Here is a 22,762-nt window from a genome sequence, read left to right on the forward strand (position 1 = left end):
GCCATGTATCACTATTACACAAACTGATGTATCACTATTACACGTAGCCATGTGTCACTATTACACGTAGCCATGTATCACTATTACACGTAGTATCACTATTACTTGTAGCCATGTATCACTATTACACGTAGCCATGTATCACTATTACACGTAGCCATGTGTCACTATTACACAGAGCCATGTATCACTATTACACGGAGTCATGTATCACTATTACACGGAGCCATGTATCACTATTACACGTAGTATCACTATTACACGGAGCCATGTGTCACTATTACACGTAGTATCACTATTACACGTAGCCATGTGTCACTATTACACGTAGTATCACTATTACACGTAGCCATGTATCACTATTACACGTAGCCATGTGTCACTATAACACGTAGCCATGTATCACTATTACACATAAATGTATCACTATTACACGTAGCCATGTATCACTATTACACGTAGCCATGTATCACTATTACACAGAGCCATGTATCACTATTACACGGAGCCATGTGTCACTATTACACGTAGCCATGTGTCACTATTACACGTAGCCAAGTATCACTGTTACACGTAGCCATGTATCACTATTACACGTAGCCATGTATCACTATTACACGGAGCCATGTGTCACTATTACACGTAGCCATGTATCACTATTACACCTAGCCATGTATCACTATTACACGTAGCCATGTGTCACTATTACACGTAGCCAAGTATCACTATTACACGTAGCCATGTATCACTATTACACCTAGCCATGTATCACTATTACACGTAGTCATGTGTCACTATTACACGTAGCCAAGTATCACTATTACACGTAGCCATGTATCACTATTACACGTAGCCATGTGTCACTATTACACGTAGCCATGTGTCACTATTACACGTAGCCATGTGTCACTATTACACGTAGTATCACTATTACACGTAGCCATGTATCACTATTACACGTAGCCATGTATCACTATTACACCTAGCCATATATCACTATTACACCTAGCCATGTATCACTATTACACGTAGCCATGTATCACTATTACACGTAGCCATGTATCACTATTACACGTAGCCATGTGTCACTATTACACGTAGCCATGTATCACTATTACACGTAGCCATGTATCACTATTACACCTAGCCATATATCACTATTACACCTAGCCATGTATCACTATTACACCTAGCCATGTGTCACTATTACACGTAGCCATGTGTCACTATTACACGTAGCCATGTGTCACTATTACACGTAGTCATGTGTCACTATTACACGTAGCTATGTGTCACTATTACACGTAGCCAAGTATCACTATTACGCGTAGCCATGTATCACTATTACGCGTAGCCATGTGTCACTATTACACGTAGCCATGTATCACTATTACACGTAGCCATGTGTCACTATTACACGTAGCCACGTATCACTATTACACGGAGCCATGTATCACTATTACACAGAGCCATGTGTCACTATTACACGTAGCCATGTGTCACTATTACACAGAGCCATGTGTCACTATTACACAGAGCCATGTGTCACTATTACACGTAGCCATGTGTCACTATTACACGTAGTATCACCATTACACGTAGCCATGTATCACTATTACACGTAGCCATGTATCACTATTACACGTAGCCATGTGTCACTATTACACGTAGCCATGTATCACTATTACACGTAGCCATGTGTCACTATTACACGTAGCCATGTATCACTATTACACGTAGCCATGTATCACTATTACACGTAGCCATGTGTCACTATTACACGTAGCCAAGTATCACTATTACACGTAGCCATATATCACTATTACACCTAGCCATGTATCACTATTACACCTAGCCATGTATCACTATTACACCTAGCCATGTATCACTATTACACGTAGCCATGTGTCACTATTACACGTAGCCATGTATCACTATTACACGTAGCCATGTGTCACTATTACACGTAGCCATGTATCACTATTACACGTAGCCATGTATCACTATTACACGTAGCCATGTGTCACTATTACACATAGCTATGTGCCACTATTACACGTAGCCAAGTATCACTATTACACGTAGCCATATATCACTATTACACCTAGCCATGTATCACTATTACACCTAGCCATGTATCACTATTACACGTAGCCATGTGTCACTATTACACGTAGCCAAGTATCACTATTACGCGTAGCCATGTATCACTATTACACGTAGCCATGTGTCACTATTACACGTAGCCATGTATCACTATTACACGTAGCCATGTATCACTATTACACGTAGCCATGTATCACTATTACACGGAGCCATGTATCACTATTACACGTAGCCATGTGTCACTATTACACGGAGCCATGTATCACTATTACACTGAGCCATGTATCACTATTACACGTAGCCATGTATCACTATTACACGTAGCCATGTATCACTATTACACGTAGCCATGTATCACTATTACACGTAGCCATGTATCACTATTACACGTAGCCATGTGTCACTATTACACGTAGCCATGTATCACTATTACACGTAGCCATGTATCACTATTACACGTAGCCATGTATCACTATTACACGGAGCCATGTATCACTATTACACGTAGCCATGTGTCACTATTACACGGAGCCATGTATCACTATTACACTGAGCCATGTATCACTATTACACGTAGCCATGTATCACTATAACACGTAGCCATGTGTCACTATTACACGTAGCTATGTATCACTATTACACATAGCCATGTAGCACTATTACACGTAGCCATATATCACTATTACACGTAGCCATGTATCACTATTACACCTAGCCATGTATCACTATTACACGTAGCCATGTGTCACTATTACACGTAGTCATGTGTCACTATTACACATAGCTATGTGTCACTATTACACGTAGCCATGTGTCACTATTACACGTAGCCATGTGTCACTATTACACATAGCTATGTGTCACTATTACACGTAGCCAAGTATCACTATTACACGTAGCCTGGATCACTATTACACGTAGCCATGTATCACTATTACACGTAGCCATGTGTCACTATTACACGTAGCCATGTGTCACTATTACACGTAGCCATGTGTCACTATTACACGTAGCCATGTGTCACTATTACACGTAGCCATGTGTCACTATTACACGTAGCCATGTATCACTATTACACGTAGCCATGTGTCACTATTACACGTAGCCATGTATCACTATTACACGTAGCCACGTATCACTATTACACGTAGCCATGTGTCACTATTACATGTATTGATGTGCGCCTGGCAGACAATGATTTTAGGTCAAGACCTGAAGACACGGTCAGCTGATGATCGCTGTCTTTATCACCTGCTAATTCGGCCTGATCACCAGCAGATTATCGCGCCGTGTAACATATAAATCACAGGTTCGAATTTGAATTGTTCATTTCTTTGTCACTTTGTGGTTGGAGGTTTGCGGATAATAGGAGACTTCCAGTGGAGGCACAGGGATTCATGGGTCTAGCTACAGTTATACGGACAGGCTGGCGCCACCTTACATGATCGGGGGCAAATACCCACCCGGCCCTCCAAACTGCGAATATAGAAAAGCAAAAGAAAATTTAGCCATGTCTCACTATTACACGTAGCCATGTGTCACTATTACACATAGCCATGTCTCACTATTACACAGAGCCATGTATCACTATTACACGTAGCCATGTATCACTATTACACGTAGCCATGTCTCACTATTACACGTAGCCATGTGTCACTATTACACGTAGCCATGTATCACTATTACACATAGCCATGTCTCACTATTACACGTAGCCATGTGTCACTATTACACATAGCCATGTATCACCATTACACATAGCCATGTATCACCATTACACGTAGCCATGTATCACTATTACACGTAGCCATGTATCACTATTACACGTAGCCATGTATCACTATTACACGTAGCCATGTATCACTACTACACATAGCCATGTATCACTATTAGAGAGCCATGTATCACTATTACACGTAGCCATGTATCACTATTACACGTAGCCATGTGTCACTATTACACATAGCCATGTGTCACTATTACACGTAGCCATGTATCACTATTACATGTAGCCGTGTATCACTATTACACGTAGCCATGTGTCACTATTACAGGTAGCCATATATCACTATTACACAAACTGATGTATCACTATTACACGTAGCCATGTATCACTATTACACGTAGCCATGTATCACTATTACACAAACTGATGTATCACTATTACACGTAGCCATGTGTCACTATTACACGTAGCCATGTATCACTATTACACGTAGCCATGTATCACTATTACACGTAGCCATGTGTCACTATTACACGTAGCCATGTATCACTATTACACGTAGCCATGTATCACTATTACACGTAGCCATGTATCACTATTACACAAACTGATGTATCACTATTACACGTAGCCATGTGTCACTATTACACGTAGCCATGTATCACTATTACACGTAGTATCACTATTACTTGTAGCCATGTATCACTATTACACGTAGCCATGTATCACTATTACACGTAGCCATGTGTCACTATTACACAGAGCCATGTATCACTATTACACGGAGTCATGTATCACTATTACACGGAGCCATGTATCACTATTACACGTAGTATCACTATTACACGGAGCCATGTGTCACTATTACACGTAGTATCACTATTACACGTAGCCATGTGTCACTATTACACGTAGTATCACTATTACACGTAGCCATGTATCACTATTACACGTAGCCATGTGTCACTATTACACGTAGCTATGTATCACTATTACACATAGCCATGTATCACTATTACACGTAGCCATGTATCACTATTACACGTAGCCATGTATCACTATTACACAGAGCCATGTATCACTATTACACGGAGCCATGTGTCACTATTACACGTAGCCATGTGTCACTATTACACGTAGCCAAGTATCACTGTTACACGTAGCCATGTATCACTATTACACGTAGCCATGTATCACTATTACACGGAGCCATGTGTCACTATTACACGTAGCCATGTATCACTATTACACCTAGCCATGTATCACTATTACACGTAGCCATGTGTCACTATTACACGTAGCCAAGTATCACTATTACACGTAGCCATGTGTCACTATTACACGTAGCCATGTATCACTATTACACCTAGCCATGTATCACTATTACACGTAGTCATGTGTCACTATTACACGTAGTCATGTGTCACTATTACACGTAGCCAAGTATCACTATTACACGTAGCCATGTATCACTATTACACGTAGCCATGTATCACTATTACACGTAGCCATGTGTCACTATTACACGTAGCCATGTGTCACTATTACACGTAGCCATGTGTCACTATTACACGTAGTATCACTATTACACGTAGCCATGTATCACTATTACACGTAGCCATGTATCACTATTACACCTAGCCATATATCACTATTACACCTAGCCATGTATCACTATTACACCTAGCCATGTATCACTATTACACGTAGCCATGTATCACTATTACACGTAGCCATGTGTCACTATTACACGTAGCCATGTATCACTATTACACGTAGCCATGTATCACTATTACACCTAGCCATATATCACTATTACACCTAGCCATGTATCACTATTACACCTAGCCATGTATCACTATTACACGTAGCCATGTGTCACTATTACACGTAGCCATGTGTCACTATTACACGTAGTCATGTGTCACTATTACACGTAGCTATGTGTCACTATTACACGTAGCCAAGTATCACTATTACGCGTAGCCATGTATCACTATTACGCGTAGCCATGTGTCACTATTACACGTAGCCATGTATCACTATTACACGTAGCCATGTGTCACTATTACACGTAGCCACGTATCACTATTACACGGAGCCATGTATCACTATTACACAGAGCCATGTGTCACTATTACACGTAGCCATGTGTCACTATTACACAGAGCCATGTGTCACTATTACACAGAGCCATGTGTCACTATTACACGTAGCCATGTGTCACTATTACACGTAGTATCACCATTACACGTAGCCATGTATCACTATTACACGTAGCCATGTATCACTATTACACGTAGCCATGTGTCACTATTACACGTAGCCATGTATCACTATTACACGTAGCCATGTGTCACTATTACACGTAGCCATGTATCACTATTACACGTAGCCATGTATCACTATTACACGTAGCCATGTGTCACTATTACACGTAGCCAAGTATCACTATTACACGTAGCCATATATCACTATTACACCTAGCCATGTATCACTATTACACCTAGCCATGTATCACTATTACACCTAGCCATGTATCACTATTACACGTAGCCATGTGTCACTATTACACGTAGCCATGTATCACTATTACACGTAGCCATGTGTCACTATTACACGTAGCCATGTATCACTATTACACATAGCCATGTATCACTATTACACGTAGCCATGTGTCACTATTACACATAGCTATGTGCCACTATTACACGTAGCCAAGTATCACTATTACACGTAGCCATATATCACTATTACACCTAGCCATGTATCACTATTACACCTAGCCATGTATCACTATTACACGTAGCCATGTGTCACTATTACACGTAGCCAAGTATCACTATTACGCGTAGCCATGTATCACTATTACACGTAGCCATGTGTCACTATTACACGTAGCCATGTATCACTATTACACGTAGCCATGTATCACTATTACACGGAGCCATGTATCACTATTACACGTAGCCATGTGTCACTATTACACGGAGCCATGTATCACTATTACACTGAGCCATGTATCACTATTACACGTAGCCATGTATCACTATTACACGTAGCCATGTATCACTATTACACGTAGCCATGTATCACTATTACACGTAGCCATGTATCACTATTACACGTAGCCATGTATCACTATTACACGGAGCCATGTATCACTATTACACGTAGCCATGTGTCACTATTACACTGAGCCAAGTATCACTATTACGCGTAGCCATGTATCACTATTACACGTAGCCATGTGTCACTATTACACGTAGCCATGTATCACTATTACACGTAGCCATGTATCACTATTACACGTAGCCATGTATCACTATTACACGGAGCCATGTATCACTATTACACGTAGCCATGTGTCACTATTACACGGAGCCATGTATCACTATTACACTGAGCCATGTATCACTATTACACGTAGCCATGTATCACTATAACACGTAGCCATGTGTCACTATTACACGTAGCTATGTATCACTATTACACATAGCCATGTAGCACTATTACACGTAGCCATATATCACTATTACACGTAGCCATGTATCACTATTACACCTAGCCATGTATCACTATTACACGTAGCCATGTGTCACTATTACACGTAGTCATGTGTCACTATTACACATAGCTATGTGTCACTATTACACGTAGCCATGTGTCACTATTACACGTAGCCATGTGTCACTATTACACATAGCTATGTGTCACTATTACACGTAGCCAAGTATCACTATTACACGTAGCCTGGATCACTATTACACGTAGCCATGTATCACTATTACACGTAGCCATGTGTCACTATTACACGTAGCCATGTGTCACTATTACACGTAGCCATGTGTCACTATTACACGTAGCCATGTGTCACTATTACACGTAGCCATGTGTCACTATTACACGTAGCCATGTATCACTATTACACGTAGCCATGTGTCACTATTACACGTAGCCATGTATCACTATTACACGTAGCCACGTATCACTATTACACGTAGCCATGTGTCACTATTACATGTATTGATGTGCGCCTGGCAGACAATGATTTTAGGTCAAGACCTGAAGACACGGTCAGCTGATGATCGCTGTCTTTATCACCTGCTAATTCGGCCTGATCACCAGCAGATTATCGCGCCGTGTAACATATAAATCACAGGTTCGAATTTGAATTGTTCATTTCTTTGTCACTTTGTGGTTGGAGGTTTGCGGATAATAGGAGACTTCCAGTGGAGGCACAGGGATTCATGGGTCTAGCTACAGTTATACGGACAGGCTGGCGCCACCTTACATGATCGGGGGCAAATACCCACCCGGCCCTCCAAACTGCGAATATAGAAAAGCAAAAGAAAAGGGAAGGCACACCACAATTCCATATATATACAAAGCATTATAGATCACTTAGTAAAAAACAACAAGAGCCCCAATAAATCACAACCAACCCACAATACGTTCAGGTGACCAAAGTGCAAGGGCACTAAAGTATAATGTATGAAGGTAGTGGACAAAAGTGCAACATCAGTGCAAGTAGTAAGAGACAATATATAGAAGACTGTAGGCTGAGAATCATTCATTATTTTTGTACTATTGTACTGGGTGTTTTGTACTATTTAGTTCAACTTGAGCAATGTTTATGCATTTCCATTTTTCTGTAGCTTGCTTTCGAGATTGGCTGTGTAGACCAGGACAAAATCAGCAGAGATCAGCTTTGCTGTATAGAATGGAACAGGCTCAATAGAGGGTCATCTTTGTTGTATACACTAGAACAGGATCAGCAGAGAAAACCCAGGTATATTGTTATTTTAATTCACAACTTGTGGGTGCGTTAAAGATGTGTTAAAAGGTGAGGTTAAAGGAGAAGACTTGCGAAAATGTATTGCCCCCCAAAATTTATACAAATCCCCAATATAGACTTATTACGGGAAATGCTTATAAATGGCTTTTTTTCCCTGCACTTACTACTGCATCAAGGCTTCACTTCCTGGATAACATGGTGATGTCACTTCCTGGATAACATGGTGATATCACTTCCTGGATATCATGGTGATGTCACCTCCTGGATGACATGGTGACGTCCCTTCCTGGATGGCATGGTGACGTCACTTCCTGGATGGCATGGTGATGTCACTTCCTGGATAACATGGTGATGTCACTTCCTGGATGGCATGGTGACGTCCCTTCCTGGATGGCATGGTGACGTCACTTCCTGGATGGCATGGTGACGTCACTTCCTGGATAACATGGTGATGTCACTTCCTGGATGGCATGGTGACGTCACTTCCTGGATGGCTTGGTGACGTCACGACCTGACTCACAGAGCTGTGTGGGCTGTGGCTGCTGCAGAGGATGATGGCAGGGGGACACTGAGGGACACAGGGCAGTGAAGGGACACTGAGCATCCCCCTGCCATCATCCTCTCCAGCAGCCACAGCCTGCACAGCTCTGGGAGTCGGGTCGTGACATCACCATTTTATCCAGGAAGTGACATCACCGTGTTATCCAGGAAGTGACATCACCATGCTATCCAGGAAGTGACGTCACCGTGTTATCCAGGAAGTGACATCACCATGTTATCCAGGAAGTCAAGCATTGATGCAGTAGTAAGTGCAGGTGAAAAAAAAATTTCAATAGACTTCTCCTTTAATGGATGTGGGGTGTCCTCCATGTGTCGCCATCCACAAGATGTGCCTGTGCCAGGTACTTCTCACATTGCTGTCTGGGTCTCCTGCTCTAAGAGCAGTGTCCCCTCCCCCTTCCCCTGTAGGTCTCCCCTTCCCCTGTATTCAGCAGTGGTGCAGGCGGGGCCGGTCCTGGACATAGACAGTCATCTGGTTTTCTGCAATGTAATTTATGTGTGAACATAGCCTTAAGGTGGAATCCCAACCAGCAGATTGGTTGTGACTGATCATCACGCCCATTTTCTGTAAGGAGGTCCGATGTTACATCATGTCTGTGGTAAAACCCAAAATTCACGCAGAAAGAAAGTCTGTATAAATTTCCATTTCTTCATGTTTCACCTATTGTGAATCCAACACAATAGTCTGAGAACTTTTTCTGTTGTTTGACGCCCATTGCAGCTGCACCCCCCCTCGCAGATTGATCCAGTAACGCGTTCAGCTCTGCTATGTCTGTATTCGGCTCTGCTATGTCTGTATTCGGCTCTGCTATGCCTGTATTCGGCTCTGCTATGCCTGTATTCTGCTCTGCTGTGTCTGTATTCGGCTCTGCTATGCCTGTATTCGGCTCTGCTATGTCTGTATTCGGCTCTGCTATGCCTGTATTCGGCTCTGCTATGTCTGTATTCGGCTCTGCTATGTCTGTATTCGGCTCTGCTATGCCTGTATTCGGCTCTGCTATGCCTGTATTCTGCTCTGCTATGTCTGTATTCGGCTCTGCTATGTCTGTATTCGGCTCTGCTATGCCTGTATTCGGCTCTGCTATGTCTGTATTCGGCTCTGCTATGCCTGTATTCGGCTCTGCTATGCCTGTATTCGGCTCTGCTATGTCTGTATTCGGCTCTGCTGTGTCTGTATTCGGCTCTGCTATGCCTGTATATGTTTGCTGTTTTATGACGCTGCAGTTTTGTGCGCGTGGTGTAGTTACATCTTCTGCCGCATGTGCTGTCATTCCAGCCTCTGCCTGCGGTCGATGATAGAAACCGCCATGTAACACGTCCCTCATAAGTCCTCTAATGGGAAATCCGGACGCGTTTGTCGCGTGGAAGATCAGCACAGGGGAACGAGAGTTGGCACAAAGCATCACCGGGAAGTCAGGGAAGAATGCCCCTGCGGCCCCTGGGGTTATGCCCCTGCGGCCCCCTGGGGTTATGCTTCTTACTACAATACATGGATAAACTTGCCTTAGTAGTTAGGGTCTTGATTATTGGCTATTACAGACCAGTGTAATGGGGCAGTGATCAGCCATGAGAACGGCCATTCCTGCTATTTCACCTTGCTAAAAAATCCTGATTAGTCAGTTGCAAATCTCACTGTATAATAGGTGATGTGCGCTCAAGAACTGATGGAAAGATGGGTGGCACGCCCAACATGGTGGTTCAAGACGGGTGGCACGCCCAGCATGGTGGTTGAGCTTTGTAATATGGTCTTGGAGTTGCTTGCTGGGAACTGTTGTTCTGCAACAGCTATAGATTGAAGACGGCAGTATATCAGGATGGTTGCTGTTAAGCACGTTATATGTATATAAAAAGAAAAAAACACACAAACAGCGCTACAGGTACAGGTCACACTAAAGAACATGCGTGTGCAAATGCACGCTCACCTGAGTGGGTAGTACACTAATATGCGCTCTGGATAACGGGGGATGCTATCTACCACCTGCCCTGTCAAGGCCCCCGGGAACACAGAGGCACAGGACAAGTGGGCCCTATGGCTAAGACCCCCACACTATCCCTACCTGCTTGCAGAGCAGGCCCTAAATGACCGTCCGCAACTGGGCGGCGTTCCCTACGCTGCAGTAAGTGCAAACACAAAACAAGACGAGACAAACTAACACAATAAAGAATAGTCGGCGGGCAAGGTTGGCAAAAAACGGGCAGCAGAAGTACAGAGTCAGAATCCACAAGCAAAGTCGAGGTCAGAAACACGGAACGGAGATACAAGGAAAGGTACAAGGAACTATACGCAATAACAGACAGTAAACAAGGTACACGGTGAAACAGAAACCAGAGACAATAACCAGGTAACTAGAGGACAAGGCAAGGAACACTGAACCTAAAGACAAAGGCAAGAAACAAGCAAAGGGATCAGGAACTAGGAATACAGACAAACTGAGCCAAGGCAGGATCTAGCTGACAGACAAGCGGAACAACGCTATCAAGAGCCCAGAGTGAAGGGAGAGGCACAGGTATAAGGGATCAGAAGTCCCGGACTCCAAGCTGATAGGCTGAGTAGAAGAAACACACCAGAGAATCAGAGAAAACCAGAGGAGAAGAGACCTGTCAATCACACCACAGCAGACACAATTAGTGAACAGACCACAGCAAGGAAGGTGCAGGGAGAACTAAGAAAACATGGACCGGAACTTAGGAGACACAAGCAGAAAACACAGTAAAACAAGGAATGGATCATGGCCAAAAGCGCAGTCTTTGGCGCAGAGGTCGAAACTTCGCAGCAGAGGGAGGTGCTGATGCCTTTTCAGGCGCGATCATGACATGCCCATTCTCCAGGATCCTCAGTGCTTTATATATTAAAGATTGAAGTTTGTTATCTATGATGATAACAAAGATGATCCCCTGATGAAGAGGGGATTGTGCCCTCGAAACACGTCGCATGTGAATAAATTTGAATCTGCACCAAAACCGGAAGTTTTTCAGATGAAGCTCAGGGGAACGTGGCCGGTGTTCTAGAAGGGGAACATGTGGCAAACAAATTCTGCACTTCCCTGCACTGCTGCTGCTGCAAGTTATAAAGATACACATTAGTACATTCCTGCAGTCCTATGTAAGGGATATAACGCTGCTGCCGGGGTGTGAGTCGTCGTAACTAGCTGAGCTGGATGGTAATGAGATCTAACGCAGAAGAGATGACTAAGGATCCGCCATTCATGTAAGCGGGGCATGTGGCTGATTCAGCGGCAGCCGGGGGTCCTGTCACTCCGCCATTGTTACGCCTCCTTCCTCTCTCACACACAGCAGCAGACGTGTTAGCTCGCTATCATTCCGCCGTTTGACCAATTTACATGTGCTGGAAGTTGTTCACGTGAAGTAAAGCAGGTTGTCATTGCTGTCACTGCCGATTACGTCCCCCGAGCCGAGAATTCTGCATCCAGTGATACAAAGAGATTCCTAATCTGCCTCCATAGAAGCCGCCGTACATATAGAGGATATATGGGGCTGAGTTATTACCCCAGAGGGCAGGGGAGACTCACCCACCTCTCTCTTATTGCCGCCATACAGAACGCCATCTGCTCTTCATACACAATGGAATATTAATCAATTCATTATAAGTGATATTAATAGAAATCAGTGCAGAGTTTTGCTGTTTTCTAAGAATATCTGGAGCCTATAGATTTATGTACTAGGAACGTGCTCAGCGCATACAGTACCGAGCCCATATCCTGGGTACAGATCCCATATCCTGGGATATCCTGGGTACAGCGCCGATATCGGGGGATATCCTGGGTACAGCGCCTAAATCATGGGTACGACACCCATATCCTGGGTACAGAGCCTAAATCATGGGTACGACGCCCATATCCTGGGTACAGAGCCTAAATCATGGGTACGACGCCCATATCCTGGGTACAGAGCCTAAATCATGGGTACGACGCCCATATCCTGGGTACAGAGCCCATATCCTGGGATATCCTGGGTACAGCGCCGATATCAGGGGGGATCCTGGGTACAGCGCCGATATCCGGGGATATCCTGGGTACAGAGCCTAAATCATGGGTACGACGCCCATATCCTGGGTACAGATCCCATATTCTGGGATATCCTGGGTACAGCGCCGATATCGGGGGATATCCTGGGTACAGCGCCGATATCGGGGGATATCCTGGGTACAGCGCCGATATCCGGGGATATCCTGGGTACAGCGCCGATATCCGGGGATATCCTGGGTACAGAGCCTAAATCATGGGTACGACGCCCATATCCTGGGTACAGAGCCCTTATCCTGGGTACAGCACCGATATCCGGGGATATCCTGGGTACAGCGCCGATATCCGGGGATATCCTGGGTACAGAGCCTAAATCATTGGTACGGCGCCCATATCCTGGGTACAGAGCCCATATCCTGGGATATCCTGGGTACAGTGCCGATATCGGGGGAGATCCTGGGTACAGCGCAGATATCCAGGGATATCCTGGGTACAGAGCCTAAATCATGGGAACAACGCCCATATCCTGGGTACAGAGCCCATATCCTGGGTACAGCACCGATATCCGGGGATATCCTGGGTACAGAGCCTAAATCATTGGTACGGTGCCCATGTCCGGGGATATCCTGGGTACAGCGCCAATATCCTGGGTACGGCGCCCATATCATGGGATATCCTGGATACAGAGCCTAAATCATGGGTACGGCGCCCATATCCGGGGATATCCTGGGTACAGCACAATATCCTGGGTACAGCTCCCATATCCTGGGATATCCTGGGTACAGAGCCCATATGCTGGGCATGATGCCCATATCCTGGGTACGGCATCCATATCCTGGATACAGCGTCCATATCCTGGGATATCCTGGGTACAGAGCCCATATCATGGGATGTCCTGGGTAAGGTGTCCATATCCTGGGTACAGCACCAATATCCATGGATATCTGGGTACGGCGCCCATATCTAGGGATATCCGGAGTACGGAACCCATATCCTGGGTAAGGTGCCCATATCCTGGGATATTCTGGGTACAGTGCCCATATCCTGGGTACAGAGCCCATATCATGGGTAAGGTGCCCATATTCTGGGATATTCTGGGTACGGCGCCCATATCATGGGATATCCTGTGTACAGAGCCAATATCCTGGGATTTCCTGGGTACAGAGCCCATATCCTGGGATATCCTGGGTACAGAGCCCATATCCTGGGATATCCTGAGTACAGAGCCCATATCCTGAGTACAGAGCCCATATCCTGGGATATCTAGGCATATCCGGAGTACGGAACCCATATCCTGGTTACGGCGCCCATATTCTGGGTACAGAGCCCATATCCAAAGATATCCTGGGTAAGGAGCCTATATCCTGGGTAAGGTGCCCATATCCTGGGATATCCTAGGTACTGAGCCTATATCCTGGGATATCCTGAGTACAGAGCCCATATTATGGGTCAGGTGCCCATATCCTGGGATATCCTGAGTACAGAGCCTATATCCTGGAATATCCTAGGTACAGAGTCCATATCCTGGGTACGGCACCCATCTCCTGGGATATCCTGGGTACAGAGCCCATATCCTGGATACGGAGCTTATATCCTGGGTAAGGTTCCCATATCCTGGGTATTGATCCTATATCCTGGGATATCCTGTGTACAGAGCCCATATCCTGGGATATCCTGGGTATTGAGCTCATATCCTGGGATATCCTGGGTACAGAGCCCATATCTTGGCTGGCTGGCTGTGGGGAAACATGTTGAGTTTATTATGGAGATGATGTGACCCTGTGTAGAGAGCTCACTTTACTGTATGTCCTGGTTTTTGCAGCACTTACATATATGTCATACACTTTGCATCAGTTTTTACTCATTGAGCCACGTGGTTGTTTTAATGTTTTTTATATATGTATTTTATTTTATACATATTTGGACCAAATTTGGACTATAGCAGTGCCCATAAGACGGACTATAGCAGTGCCCATAAGACGGACTATAGCAGTGCCCATAAGGCGGACTATAGCAGTGCCCATAAGACGGACTATAGCAGTGCCCATAAGGCGGACTATAGCAGTGCCCATAAGACGGACTATAGCAGTGCCCATAAGGCGGACTATAGCAGTGCCCATAAGGCGGACTATAGCAGTGCCCATAAGGCGGACTATAGCAGTGCCCATAAGACGGACTATAGCAGTGCCCATAAGGCGGACTATAGCAGTGCCCATAAGGCGGACTATAGCAGTGCCCATAAGACGGACTATAGCAGTGCCCATAGGACGGACTATAGCAGTGCCCATAAGGCGGACTATAGCAGTGCCCATAAGACGGACTATAGCAGTGCCCATAAGACGGACTATAGCAGTGCCCATAAGACGGACTATAGCAGTGCCCATAGGACGGACTATAGCAGTGCCCATAGGACGGACTATAGCAGTGCCCATAAGACGGACTATAGCAGTGCCCATAAGGCGAACTATAGCAGTGCCCATAGGACGGACTATAGCAGTGCCCATAAGGCGGACTATAGCAGTGCCCATAAGACGGACTATAGCAGTGCCCATAAGACGGACTATAGCAGTGCCCATACAGGCCATGTCAGGCAGCGACCAATATTCAGTCCAAAACTTGGCAGCCTCCAGAAGGTGACCCCCTCGTCCTGTGTGAGACATTGTAGCTCAGTTCTTTGAAGTGAATGGAGCTGAGATGTGATCATTCTTATACTTGATTTAAACAGTAAGGGCGCTATTACACCGAGCGATAATTTGCTGCTGGTTGATAGGACGATTCCGACAATTATCGCTCCGTGTAATAGAGAGAACGTTCTGCTGATGGATTGAAATGATCAGCTGATCGTATCTTCAGGTCCTGACCTTAAATCGTCGGACACGCCGATGTATGGTCGTCTCATCTAATTGCTCAGTATATGAGTGGCCGTCTAGCAGATGTGCGCTGGGTTACAGTTTATGGCCGTGTAACGAGTCAAGTCCTTAAGCGTTCCTCAGAATCCCCCACAATTCTCTGCTGTTTGGGCAGATCTGGGGCCGGTCGCTTTACTGTTATTGGGGATTTTACCTGGAAACAAATGAGTTTTTATTGAGCCGTTATAGGAAACAGTTCAGAGCACAGAAATTTCTGCCACAGAAACAAAGAGGAGACGCCGCTTTCTGGTGTCTGGTAATTCTCCGCTAATTGCTTTGTATTCAATTACAATAAGCAGTGACATAGAAGATGGACGGACAGGGACACTGATCAAAGTGACGTATGTTGCTGCTATAGCAGCAGAGAAGCAGGTCCGGAAGATGAACAATACTCAAGCTGGCGACTAATCACAAGAGGCCGCACATTAATATCAATGGAGAAGATCCAGAGCCCATTACCTGATCCCCGGGCTCGGCCTGTGCAGCAACCAGAGACGTCCACACGATTCCCATACAGCTCTGAATCAGCTTACTGTCAGTTAGTGAGAACCGCGGTAGCGGACTACAACAGACTTATACTTTCAGTGGGGTATTATCTCCAGGCTACAGTTTTGCCATGATTTGTATAACAATCGCTGCTTTTTACCGCAATTTTGCACAAATCAGAGCAAAACTGCAGCTAGGAAACATTGCAATAACATTAGAGAACATACTGAAGGACCTTATCATGTGACAATGATGTCACCACAGGTCCTTTACAGGCTGCTTTATGGAGAAAAAAAGACTAAAGCTAGTGCCTTCCTAGTTACAGTGGGTTGGGGAGGGGGGGGGGTGCTTGGTGAACAGCCGGGACCCATGGTAAAGTTAAGAACCGTCCTGTTCTACTTGGGTCATTGGTCCGGTTTTAGGCTTCTTAAAGGGGTTTCGCAGAGACAGAAAATAATGCTGCTGGCCCCACTGCGCGGTGCTTCTCAGTTTTGATTCACCCAGGAAGTGTTCTCACCGCCAATCACTGAGGCGGCTCATTGCCTGGGACTGGAGACGTAAAGCGGCAGGGGGCAGCACCCTCCGGTTGGCACCATACAGCATTGGCAGCAGGGGGCTACTTTTTTTCATCCTTGGGCAGAATTAAAGGATTATTTAGTAAACCAGTTTAACCCCATGTTTATGTGGATTAGGATTGTCCTTTTTTTCAATGAATTTCAGTGTAAACGGAAATATTAACAAACCGTGCATAGGATAGAAGGATAGAAAAATCATGTTTAAAGGGCTTTTCCATTTTTTCCTTATAATAGGGGACAACAAATATATTGTTGGGGGGAACCTCCATGTCCCCTAGCGATCCCCAGATTGGCCCCCGGGTCCTTTGTTTTGAATACAGACGTGGACCCGTGGCCCTATTCGTTTTCTATGGAGCCACCGGAGAGAGACGAGTGCAGCTCTCCATAAAGGATGAATAGAAACCCTTTAATACAATGAAATCCTAAGGGTAAACGGCCACTAATAACGTCTTGCCCCAGGTATTCCTGCATTCAGCCGATCAGTGTGCCGGGATGGACGCCATCAATCACATATCCATAGACTCTTCTTAAGGATAGGAAGAAAGCCCAGAAACTGATATTTATAATGTTTTAGGTTTTCCATCTTTCCAAACTCTGATGTAATGAACAATCCGAAATCCTCACCCGTTCTATTTAGCCTTGAGAATAATTTTCCTTGAGACTTCACTGGTCATGTACAAGCATTGAGGCCTCGTTGGCGTATTCATAAATGACACCATTAAGTCTAAAAGTGAGGTAAATCAGTTCTCATAGTAAAATCCTGTTCTTGCTTTCTTCCAGGGTCTTGCTCTGAATAGACTTGGGCAGAATGCGCTGGCCGAGAAGTATCTCCGAGACGCTGTACAAATCCAGAGCACTTCCCATGATGCTTGGAGGGGACTGGGGGAAGTTCTACAAGATCAGGGGAAGCATGAAGCGGCTGTAGAATGTTTTATAACTGCACTAGACTTGGAATCCAGCAGCCCAGTGTCCCCCTTCACCATTATCCCTCGGGAGCTGTAAAAAAATTCCCACAAAACTAGAACATTCCACCAAGAATTCCTGCAATAGAGAATGAGATTTTATATGGTATTATCCGCCTAATTCTTTTTATATTTTATATTAAATTCTGCAAGTAGAAAAGGTTTTATAAGTAAAGGCTACAGACACCTACAATATGGGATAACATTTTTTATATATATTAGTGGCCACCTTGCTTTAAAAATGTTGCACTAAGGTCCCTTTTACTTTTGTCACAAATGAGCGCAGATGTGTGAGATTTACATGGCTCAACCAACTTTGTGGCCGGGCAGCCCGTGTGAGCGGCCCTCCATGTATGCCCACTCTCTAGCCATGGTTTGAGCTGCCCCCATGTATGCCCACTCTCTAGCCATGGTTTGAGCTGCCCCCATGTATGCCCACTCTCTAGCCATGGTGTGAGCTGCCCTCCATGTATGCCCACTCTCTAGCCATGTATGCCCTCCTCTCTCTCTGTGGTGTGAGCTGCCCCCATGTATGCTCTCCTCATTCTCCGTGGTGTGAGCTGCCCCCATGTATGCTCTCCTCTCTCTCTGTGGTGTGAGCTGCCCCCATGTATGCCCTCCTCTCTCTCCGTGGTGTGAGCTGCCCCCATGTATGCCCTCCTCTCTCTCTGTGGTGTGAGCTGCCCCCATGTATGCTCTCCTCATTCTCCGTGGTGTGAGCTGCCCCCATGTATGCCCTCCTCTCTCTCTGTGGTGTGAGCTGCCCCCATGTATGCTCTCCTCATTCTCCGTGGTGTGAGCTGCCCCCATGTATGCTCTCCTCTCTCTCTGTGGTGTGAGCTGCCCCCCATGTATGCTCTCCTCTCTCTCTGTGGTGTGAGCTGCCCCCATGTATGCCCTCTTCTCTCTCCGTGGTGTGAGCTGCCCCCATGTATGCTCTCCTCTCTCTCTGTGGTGTGAGCTGCCCCCATGTATGCTCTCCTCTCTCTCTGTGGTGTGAGCTGCCCCCATGTATGCCCTCCTCTCTCTCCGTGGTGTGAGCTGCCCCCATGTATGCCCTCCTCTCTCTCCGTGGTGTGAGCTGCCCCCATGTATGCTCTCCTCTCTCTCCGTGGTGTGAGCTGCCCCCATGTATGCTCTCCTCTCTCTCTGTGGTGTGAGCTGCCCCCATGTATGCTCTCCTCTCTCTCCATGCTGTGAGCCCCCCATGTATGCTCTCCTCTCTCTCCGTGGTGTGAGCTGCCCCCATGTATGCTCTTCTCTCTCTCCGTGGTGTGAGCTGCCCCCATGTATGCTCTCCTCTCTCTCCGTGGTGTGAGCTGCCCCCATGTATGCCCTCCTCTCTCTCCGTGGTGTGAGCTGCCCCCATGTATGCTCTCCTCTCTCTCCATGCTTTGAGCCCCCCATGTATGCCCTCCTCTCTCTCTGTGGTGTGAGCTGCCCCCATGTATGCTCTCCTCTCTCTCCATGCTTTGAGCCCCCCATGTATGCCCTCCTCTCTCTCCGTGGTGTGAGCTGCCCCCATGTATGCTCTCCTCTCTCTCCATGCTTTGAGCCCCCCATGTATGCCCTCCTCTCTCTCTGTGGTGTGAGCTGCCCCCATGTATGCTCTCCTCTCTCTCTGTGGTGTGAGCTGCCCCCATGTATGCTCTCCTCTCTCTCTCCGTGGTGTGAGCTGCCCCCATGTATGCTCTCCTCTCTCTCCGTGGTGTGAGCTGCCCCCATGTATGCCCTCCTCTCTCTCCGTGGTGTGAGCTGCCCCCATGTATGCCCTCCTCTCTCTCCGTGGTGTGAGCTGCCCCCATGTATGCTCTCCTCTCTCTCCGTGGTGTGAGCTGCCCCCATGTATGCTCTCCTCTCTCTCCGTGGTGTGAGCTGCCCCCATGTATGCTCTCCTCTCTCTCCGTGGTGTGAGCTGCCCCCATGTATGCCCTCCTCTCTCTCTGTGGTGTGAGCTGCCCCCATGTATGCCCTCCTCTCTCTCCGTGGTGTGAGCTGCCCCCATGTATGCCCTCCTCTCTCTCCGTGGTGTGAGCTGCCCCCATGTATGCTCTCCTCTCTCTCTGTTGTGTGAGCTGCCCCCATGTATGCCCTCCTCTCTCTCTCCGTGGTGTGAGCTGCCCCCATGTATGCCCTCCTCTCTCTCTGTGGTGTGAGCTGCCCCCATGTATGCCCTCCTCTCTCTCCGTGGTGTGAGCTGCCCCCATGTATGCTCTCCTCATTCTCCGTGGTGTGAGCTGCCCCCATGTATGCTCTCCTCTCTCTCTGTGGTGTGAGCTGCCCCCATGTATGCCCTCCTCTCTCTCTGTGGTGTGAGCTGCCCCCATGTATGCCCTCCTCTCTCTCCGTGGTGTGAGCTGCCCCCATGTATGCCCTCCTCTCTCTCCGTGGTGTGAGCTGCCCCCATGTATGCCCTCCTCTCTCTCTGTGGTGTGAGCTGCCCCCATGTATGCCCTCCTCTCTCTCTGTGGTGTGAGCTGCCCCCATGTATGCTCTCCTCATTCTCCGTGGTGTGAGCTGCCCCCATGTATGCTCTCCTCTCTCTCCGTGGTGTGAGCTGCCCCCATGTATGCTCTCCTCTCTCTCCCTGGTGTGAGCTGCCCCCATGTATGCTCTTACTTCTCTCTGGGCAGTATAAGGGTATGTTCACATGTTTTTTAGGCCATATTGATCCATATTCCCGGCTGTGATTCAGATAATAAGGCCGGATTTTCACCTCCACAAATTATGCTTAAGAAGTTACTTAGTTCTGTTTTCCTGAACCAAAGAAGAAGTTAAGAACCAATGCAGTCGTGTCCTTAGGTGACATCCTGGGATGTGGGACTCTCTTCTGCACTAATAATGGGGCAGATAATGGGGGCAGATAATGGGCTTTTCCTTTGGCTCCTATAAGTGTTTCCGGCGGCTTGTAAACCCCTTTAATCAGGAGACCGATGCGGCCAAACAGCAGATACTTACAGCCATGATTATCATTGGCCTCCCGGCTCCTCTGATGGATGACCAGCAGCCCCTCCGTCATCTATCGGGGCTCGTAGACGTTCTTTACCGTAAGTCCTTATAGAGACATCACTTCTTGGGACAACGTTTCTCCCGTAGGATCGCCCTTCCTCAGGCGGTATGCAGGTTATAGACGGGGGAGGCAGGGGCACGCTGAGCTGCATGGAGCCTGATGGTACTTCTGTATGGTTACAGTATTACCCCATGGATGTTTGTGGTCACATAACGGCCGTCATTATGAAATAACGGCCATAAAGGTGTTGTGGGGAAAAAGCTTTTCAGGCCTAAGTTTGTAGCTACTGGATGTTTTATAAGTCTACATGAGCGGCCTGACTGTGTATAAGACGCCACATAGCAAAACGCAAAAGGTGTGTAACGTCGCTGAGAGAGAAAAATTCCTAAAAAGATTGAAATTTATTATTATAAGAAAATGAAATTGTGTTAAATTGAATGGAAACGTTCCGTCTAATTATTTCTGACATGGTTATTGCTTTATAACGGATGGAATAAAGGGGATATATATATCTGACTAGTGTCCCAGACATAGTTGGATTGAATGGAGTCCTGTTTATTTATAGTATAATTATAAGTTATAGTGGCTATACACAGGTATAAGTTATAGTGGCTATACACAGGTATAAGCTATAGTGGCTATACACAGGTATAAGCTATAGTGGCTATACACAGGTATAAGTTATAGTGGCTATACACAGGTATAAGTTATAGTGGCTATACACAGGTATAAGTTATAGTGGCTATACACAGGTATAAGCTATAGTGGCTATACACAGGTATAAGTTATAGTGGCTATACACAGGTATAAGTTAGTCGGCTATACACAGGTATAAGTTATAGTGGCTATACACAGGTATAAGTTATAGTCGCTATACACAGGTATAAGTTATAGTGGCTATACACAGGTATAAGTTATAGTGGCTATACACAGGTATAAGCTATAGTGGCTATACACAGGTATAAGTTATAGTGGCTATACACAGGTATAAGTTAGTCGGCTATACACAGGTATAAGTTATAGTGGCTATACACAGGTATAAGTTATAGTCGCTATACACAGGTATAAGTTAGTCGGCTATACACAGGTATAAGTTAGTCGGCTATACACAGGTATAAGTTATAGTCGGCTATACACAGGTATAAGTTATAGTCGGCTATACACAGGTATAAGTTATAGTCGCTATACACAGGTATAAGTTAGTCGGCTATACACAGGTATAAGTTAGTCGGCTATACACAGGTATAAGTTATAGTCGGCTATACACAGGTATAAGTTATAGTCGCTATACACAGGTATAAGTTAGTCGGCTATACACAGGTATAAGTTATAGTCGCTATACACAGGTATAAGTTATAGTGGCTATACACAGGTATAAGTTATAGTCGCTATACACAGGTATAAGTTATAGTGGCTATACACAGGTATAAGTTATAGTGGCTATACACAGGTATAAGTTATAGTGGCTATACACAGGTATAAGCTATAGTGGCTATACACAGGTATAAGTTATAGTGGCTATACACAGGTATAAGTTATAGTCACTATACACAGGTTATAAGTTATAGTCGCTATACACAGGTATAAGTTATAGTCGCTATACACAGGTATAAGTTATAGTCGCTATACACAGGTATAAGTTATAG

At 45.7% G+C, this 22,762-nt stretch overlaps 1 protein-coding gene across 2 annotated transcripts in view; it reads left to right on the forward strand.

Annotated features, from left to right (window-relative positions):
* The window catches only part of TTC7A (tetratricopeptide repeat domain 7A), a 314,521-nt gene extending 292,889 nt beyond the window's left edge, over nucleotides 1–21,632 (forward strand). For both annotated transcript variants that reach the window (XM_069954611.1, XM_069954612.1), the window contains one exon: nucleotides 17,925–21,632. In XM_069954611.1, coding sequence (XP_069810712.1) covers nucleotides 17,925–18,146 — 222 coding nt within the window. In that variant the 3' untranslated portion in view covers nucleotides 18,147–21,632. The remainder of the gene's footprint in view (nucleotides 1–17,924) is intronic.
* The last annotated feature ends 1,130 nt before the right edge of the window (nucleotides 21,633–22,762 follow it).

This window comes from Dendropsophus ebraccatus, chromosome 15 (assembly GCF_027789765.1).
Source record: "Dendropsophus ebraccatus isolate aDenEbr1 chromosome 15, aDenEbr1.pat, whole genome shotgun sequence".
Classification (NCBI taxonomy): domain Eukaryota; kingdom Metazoa; phylum Chordata; class Amphibia; order Anura; family Hylidae; genus Dendropsophus; species Dendropsophus ebraccatus.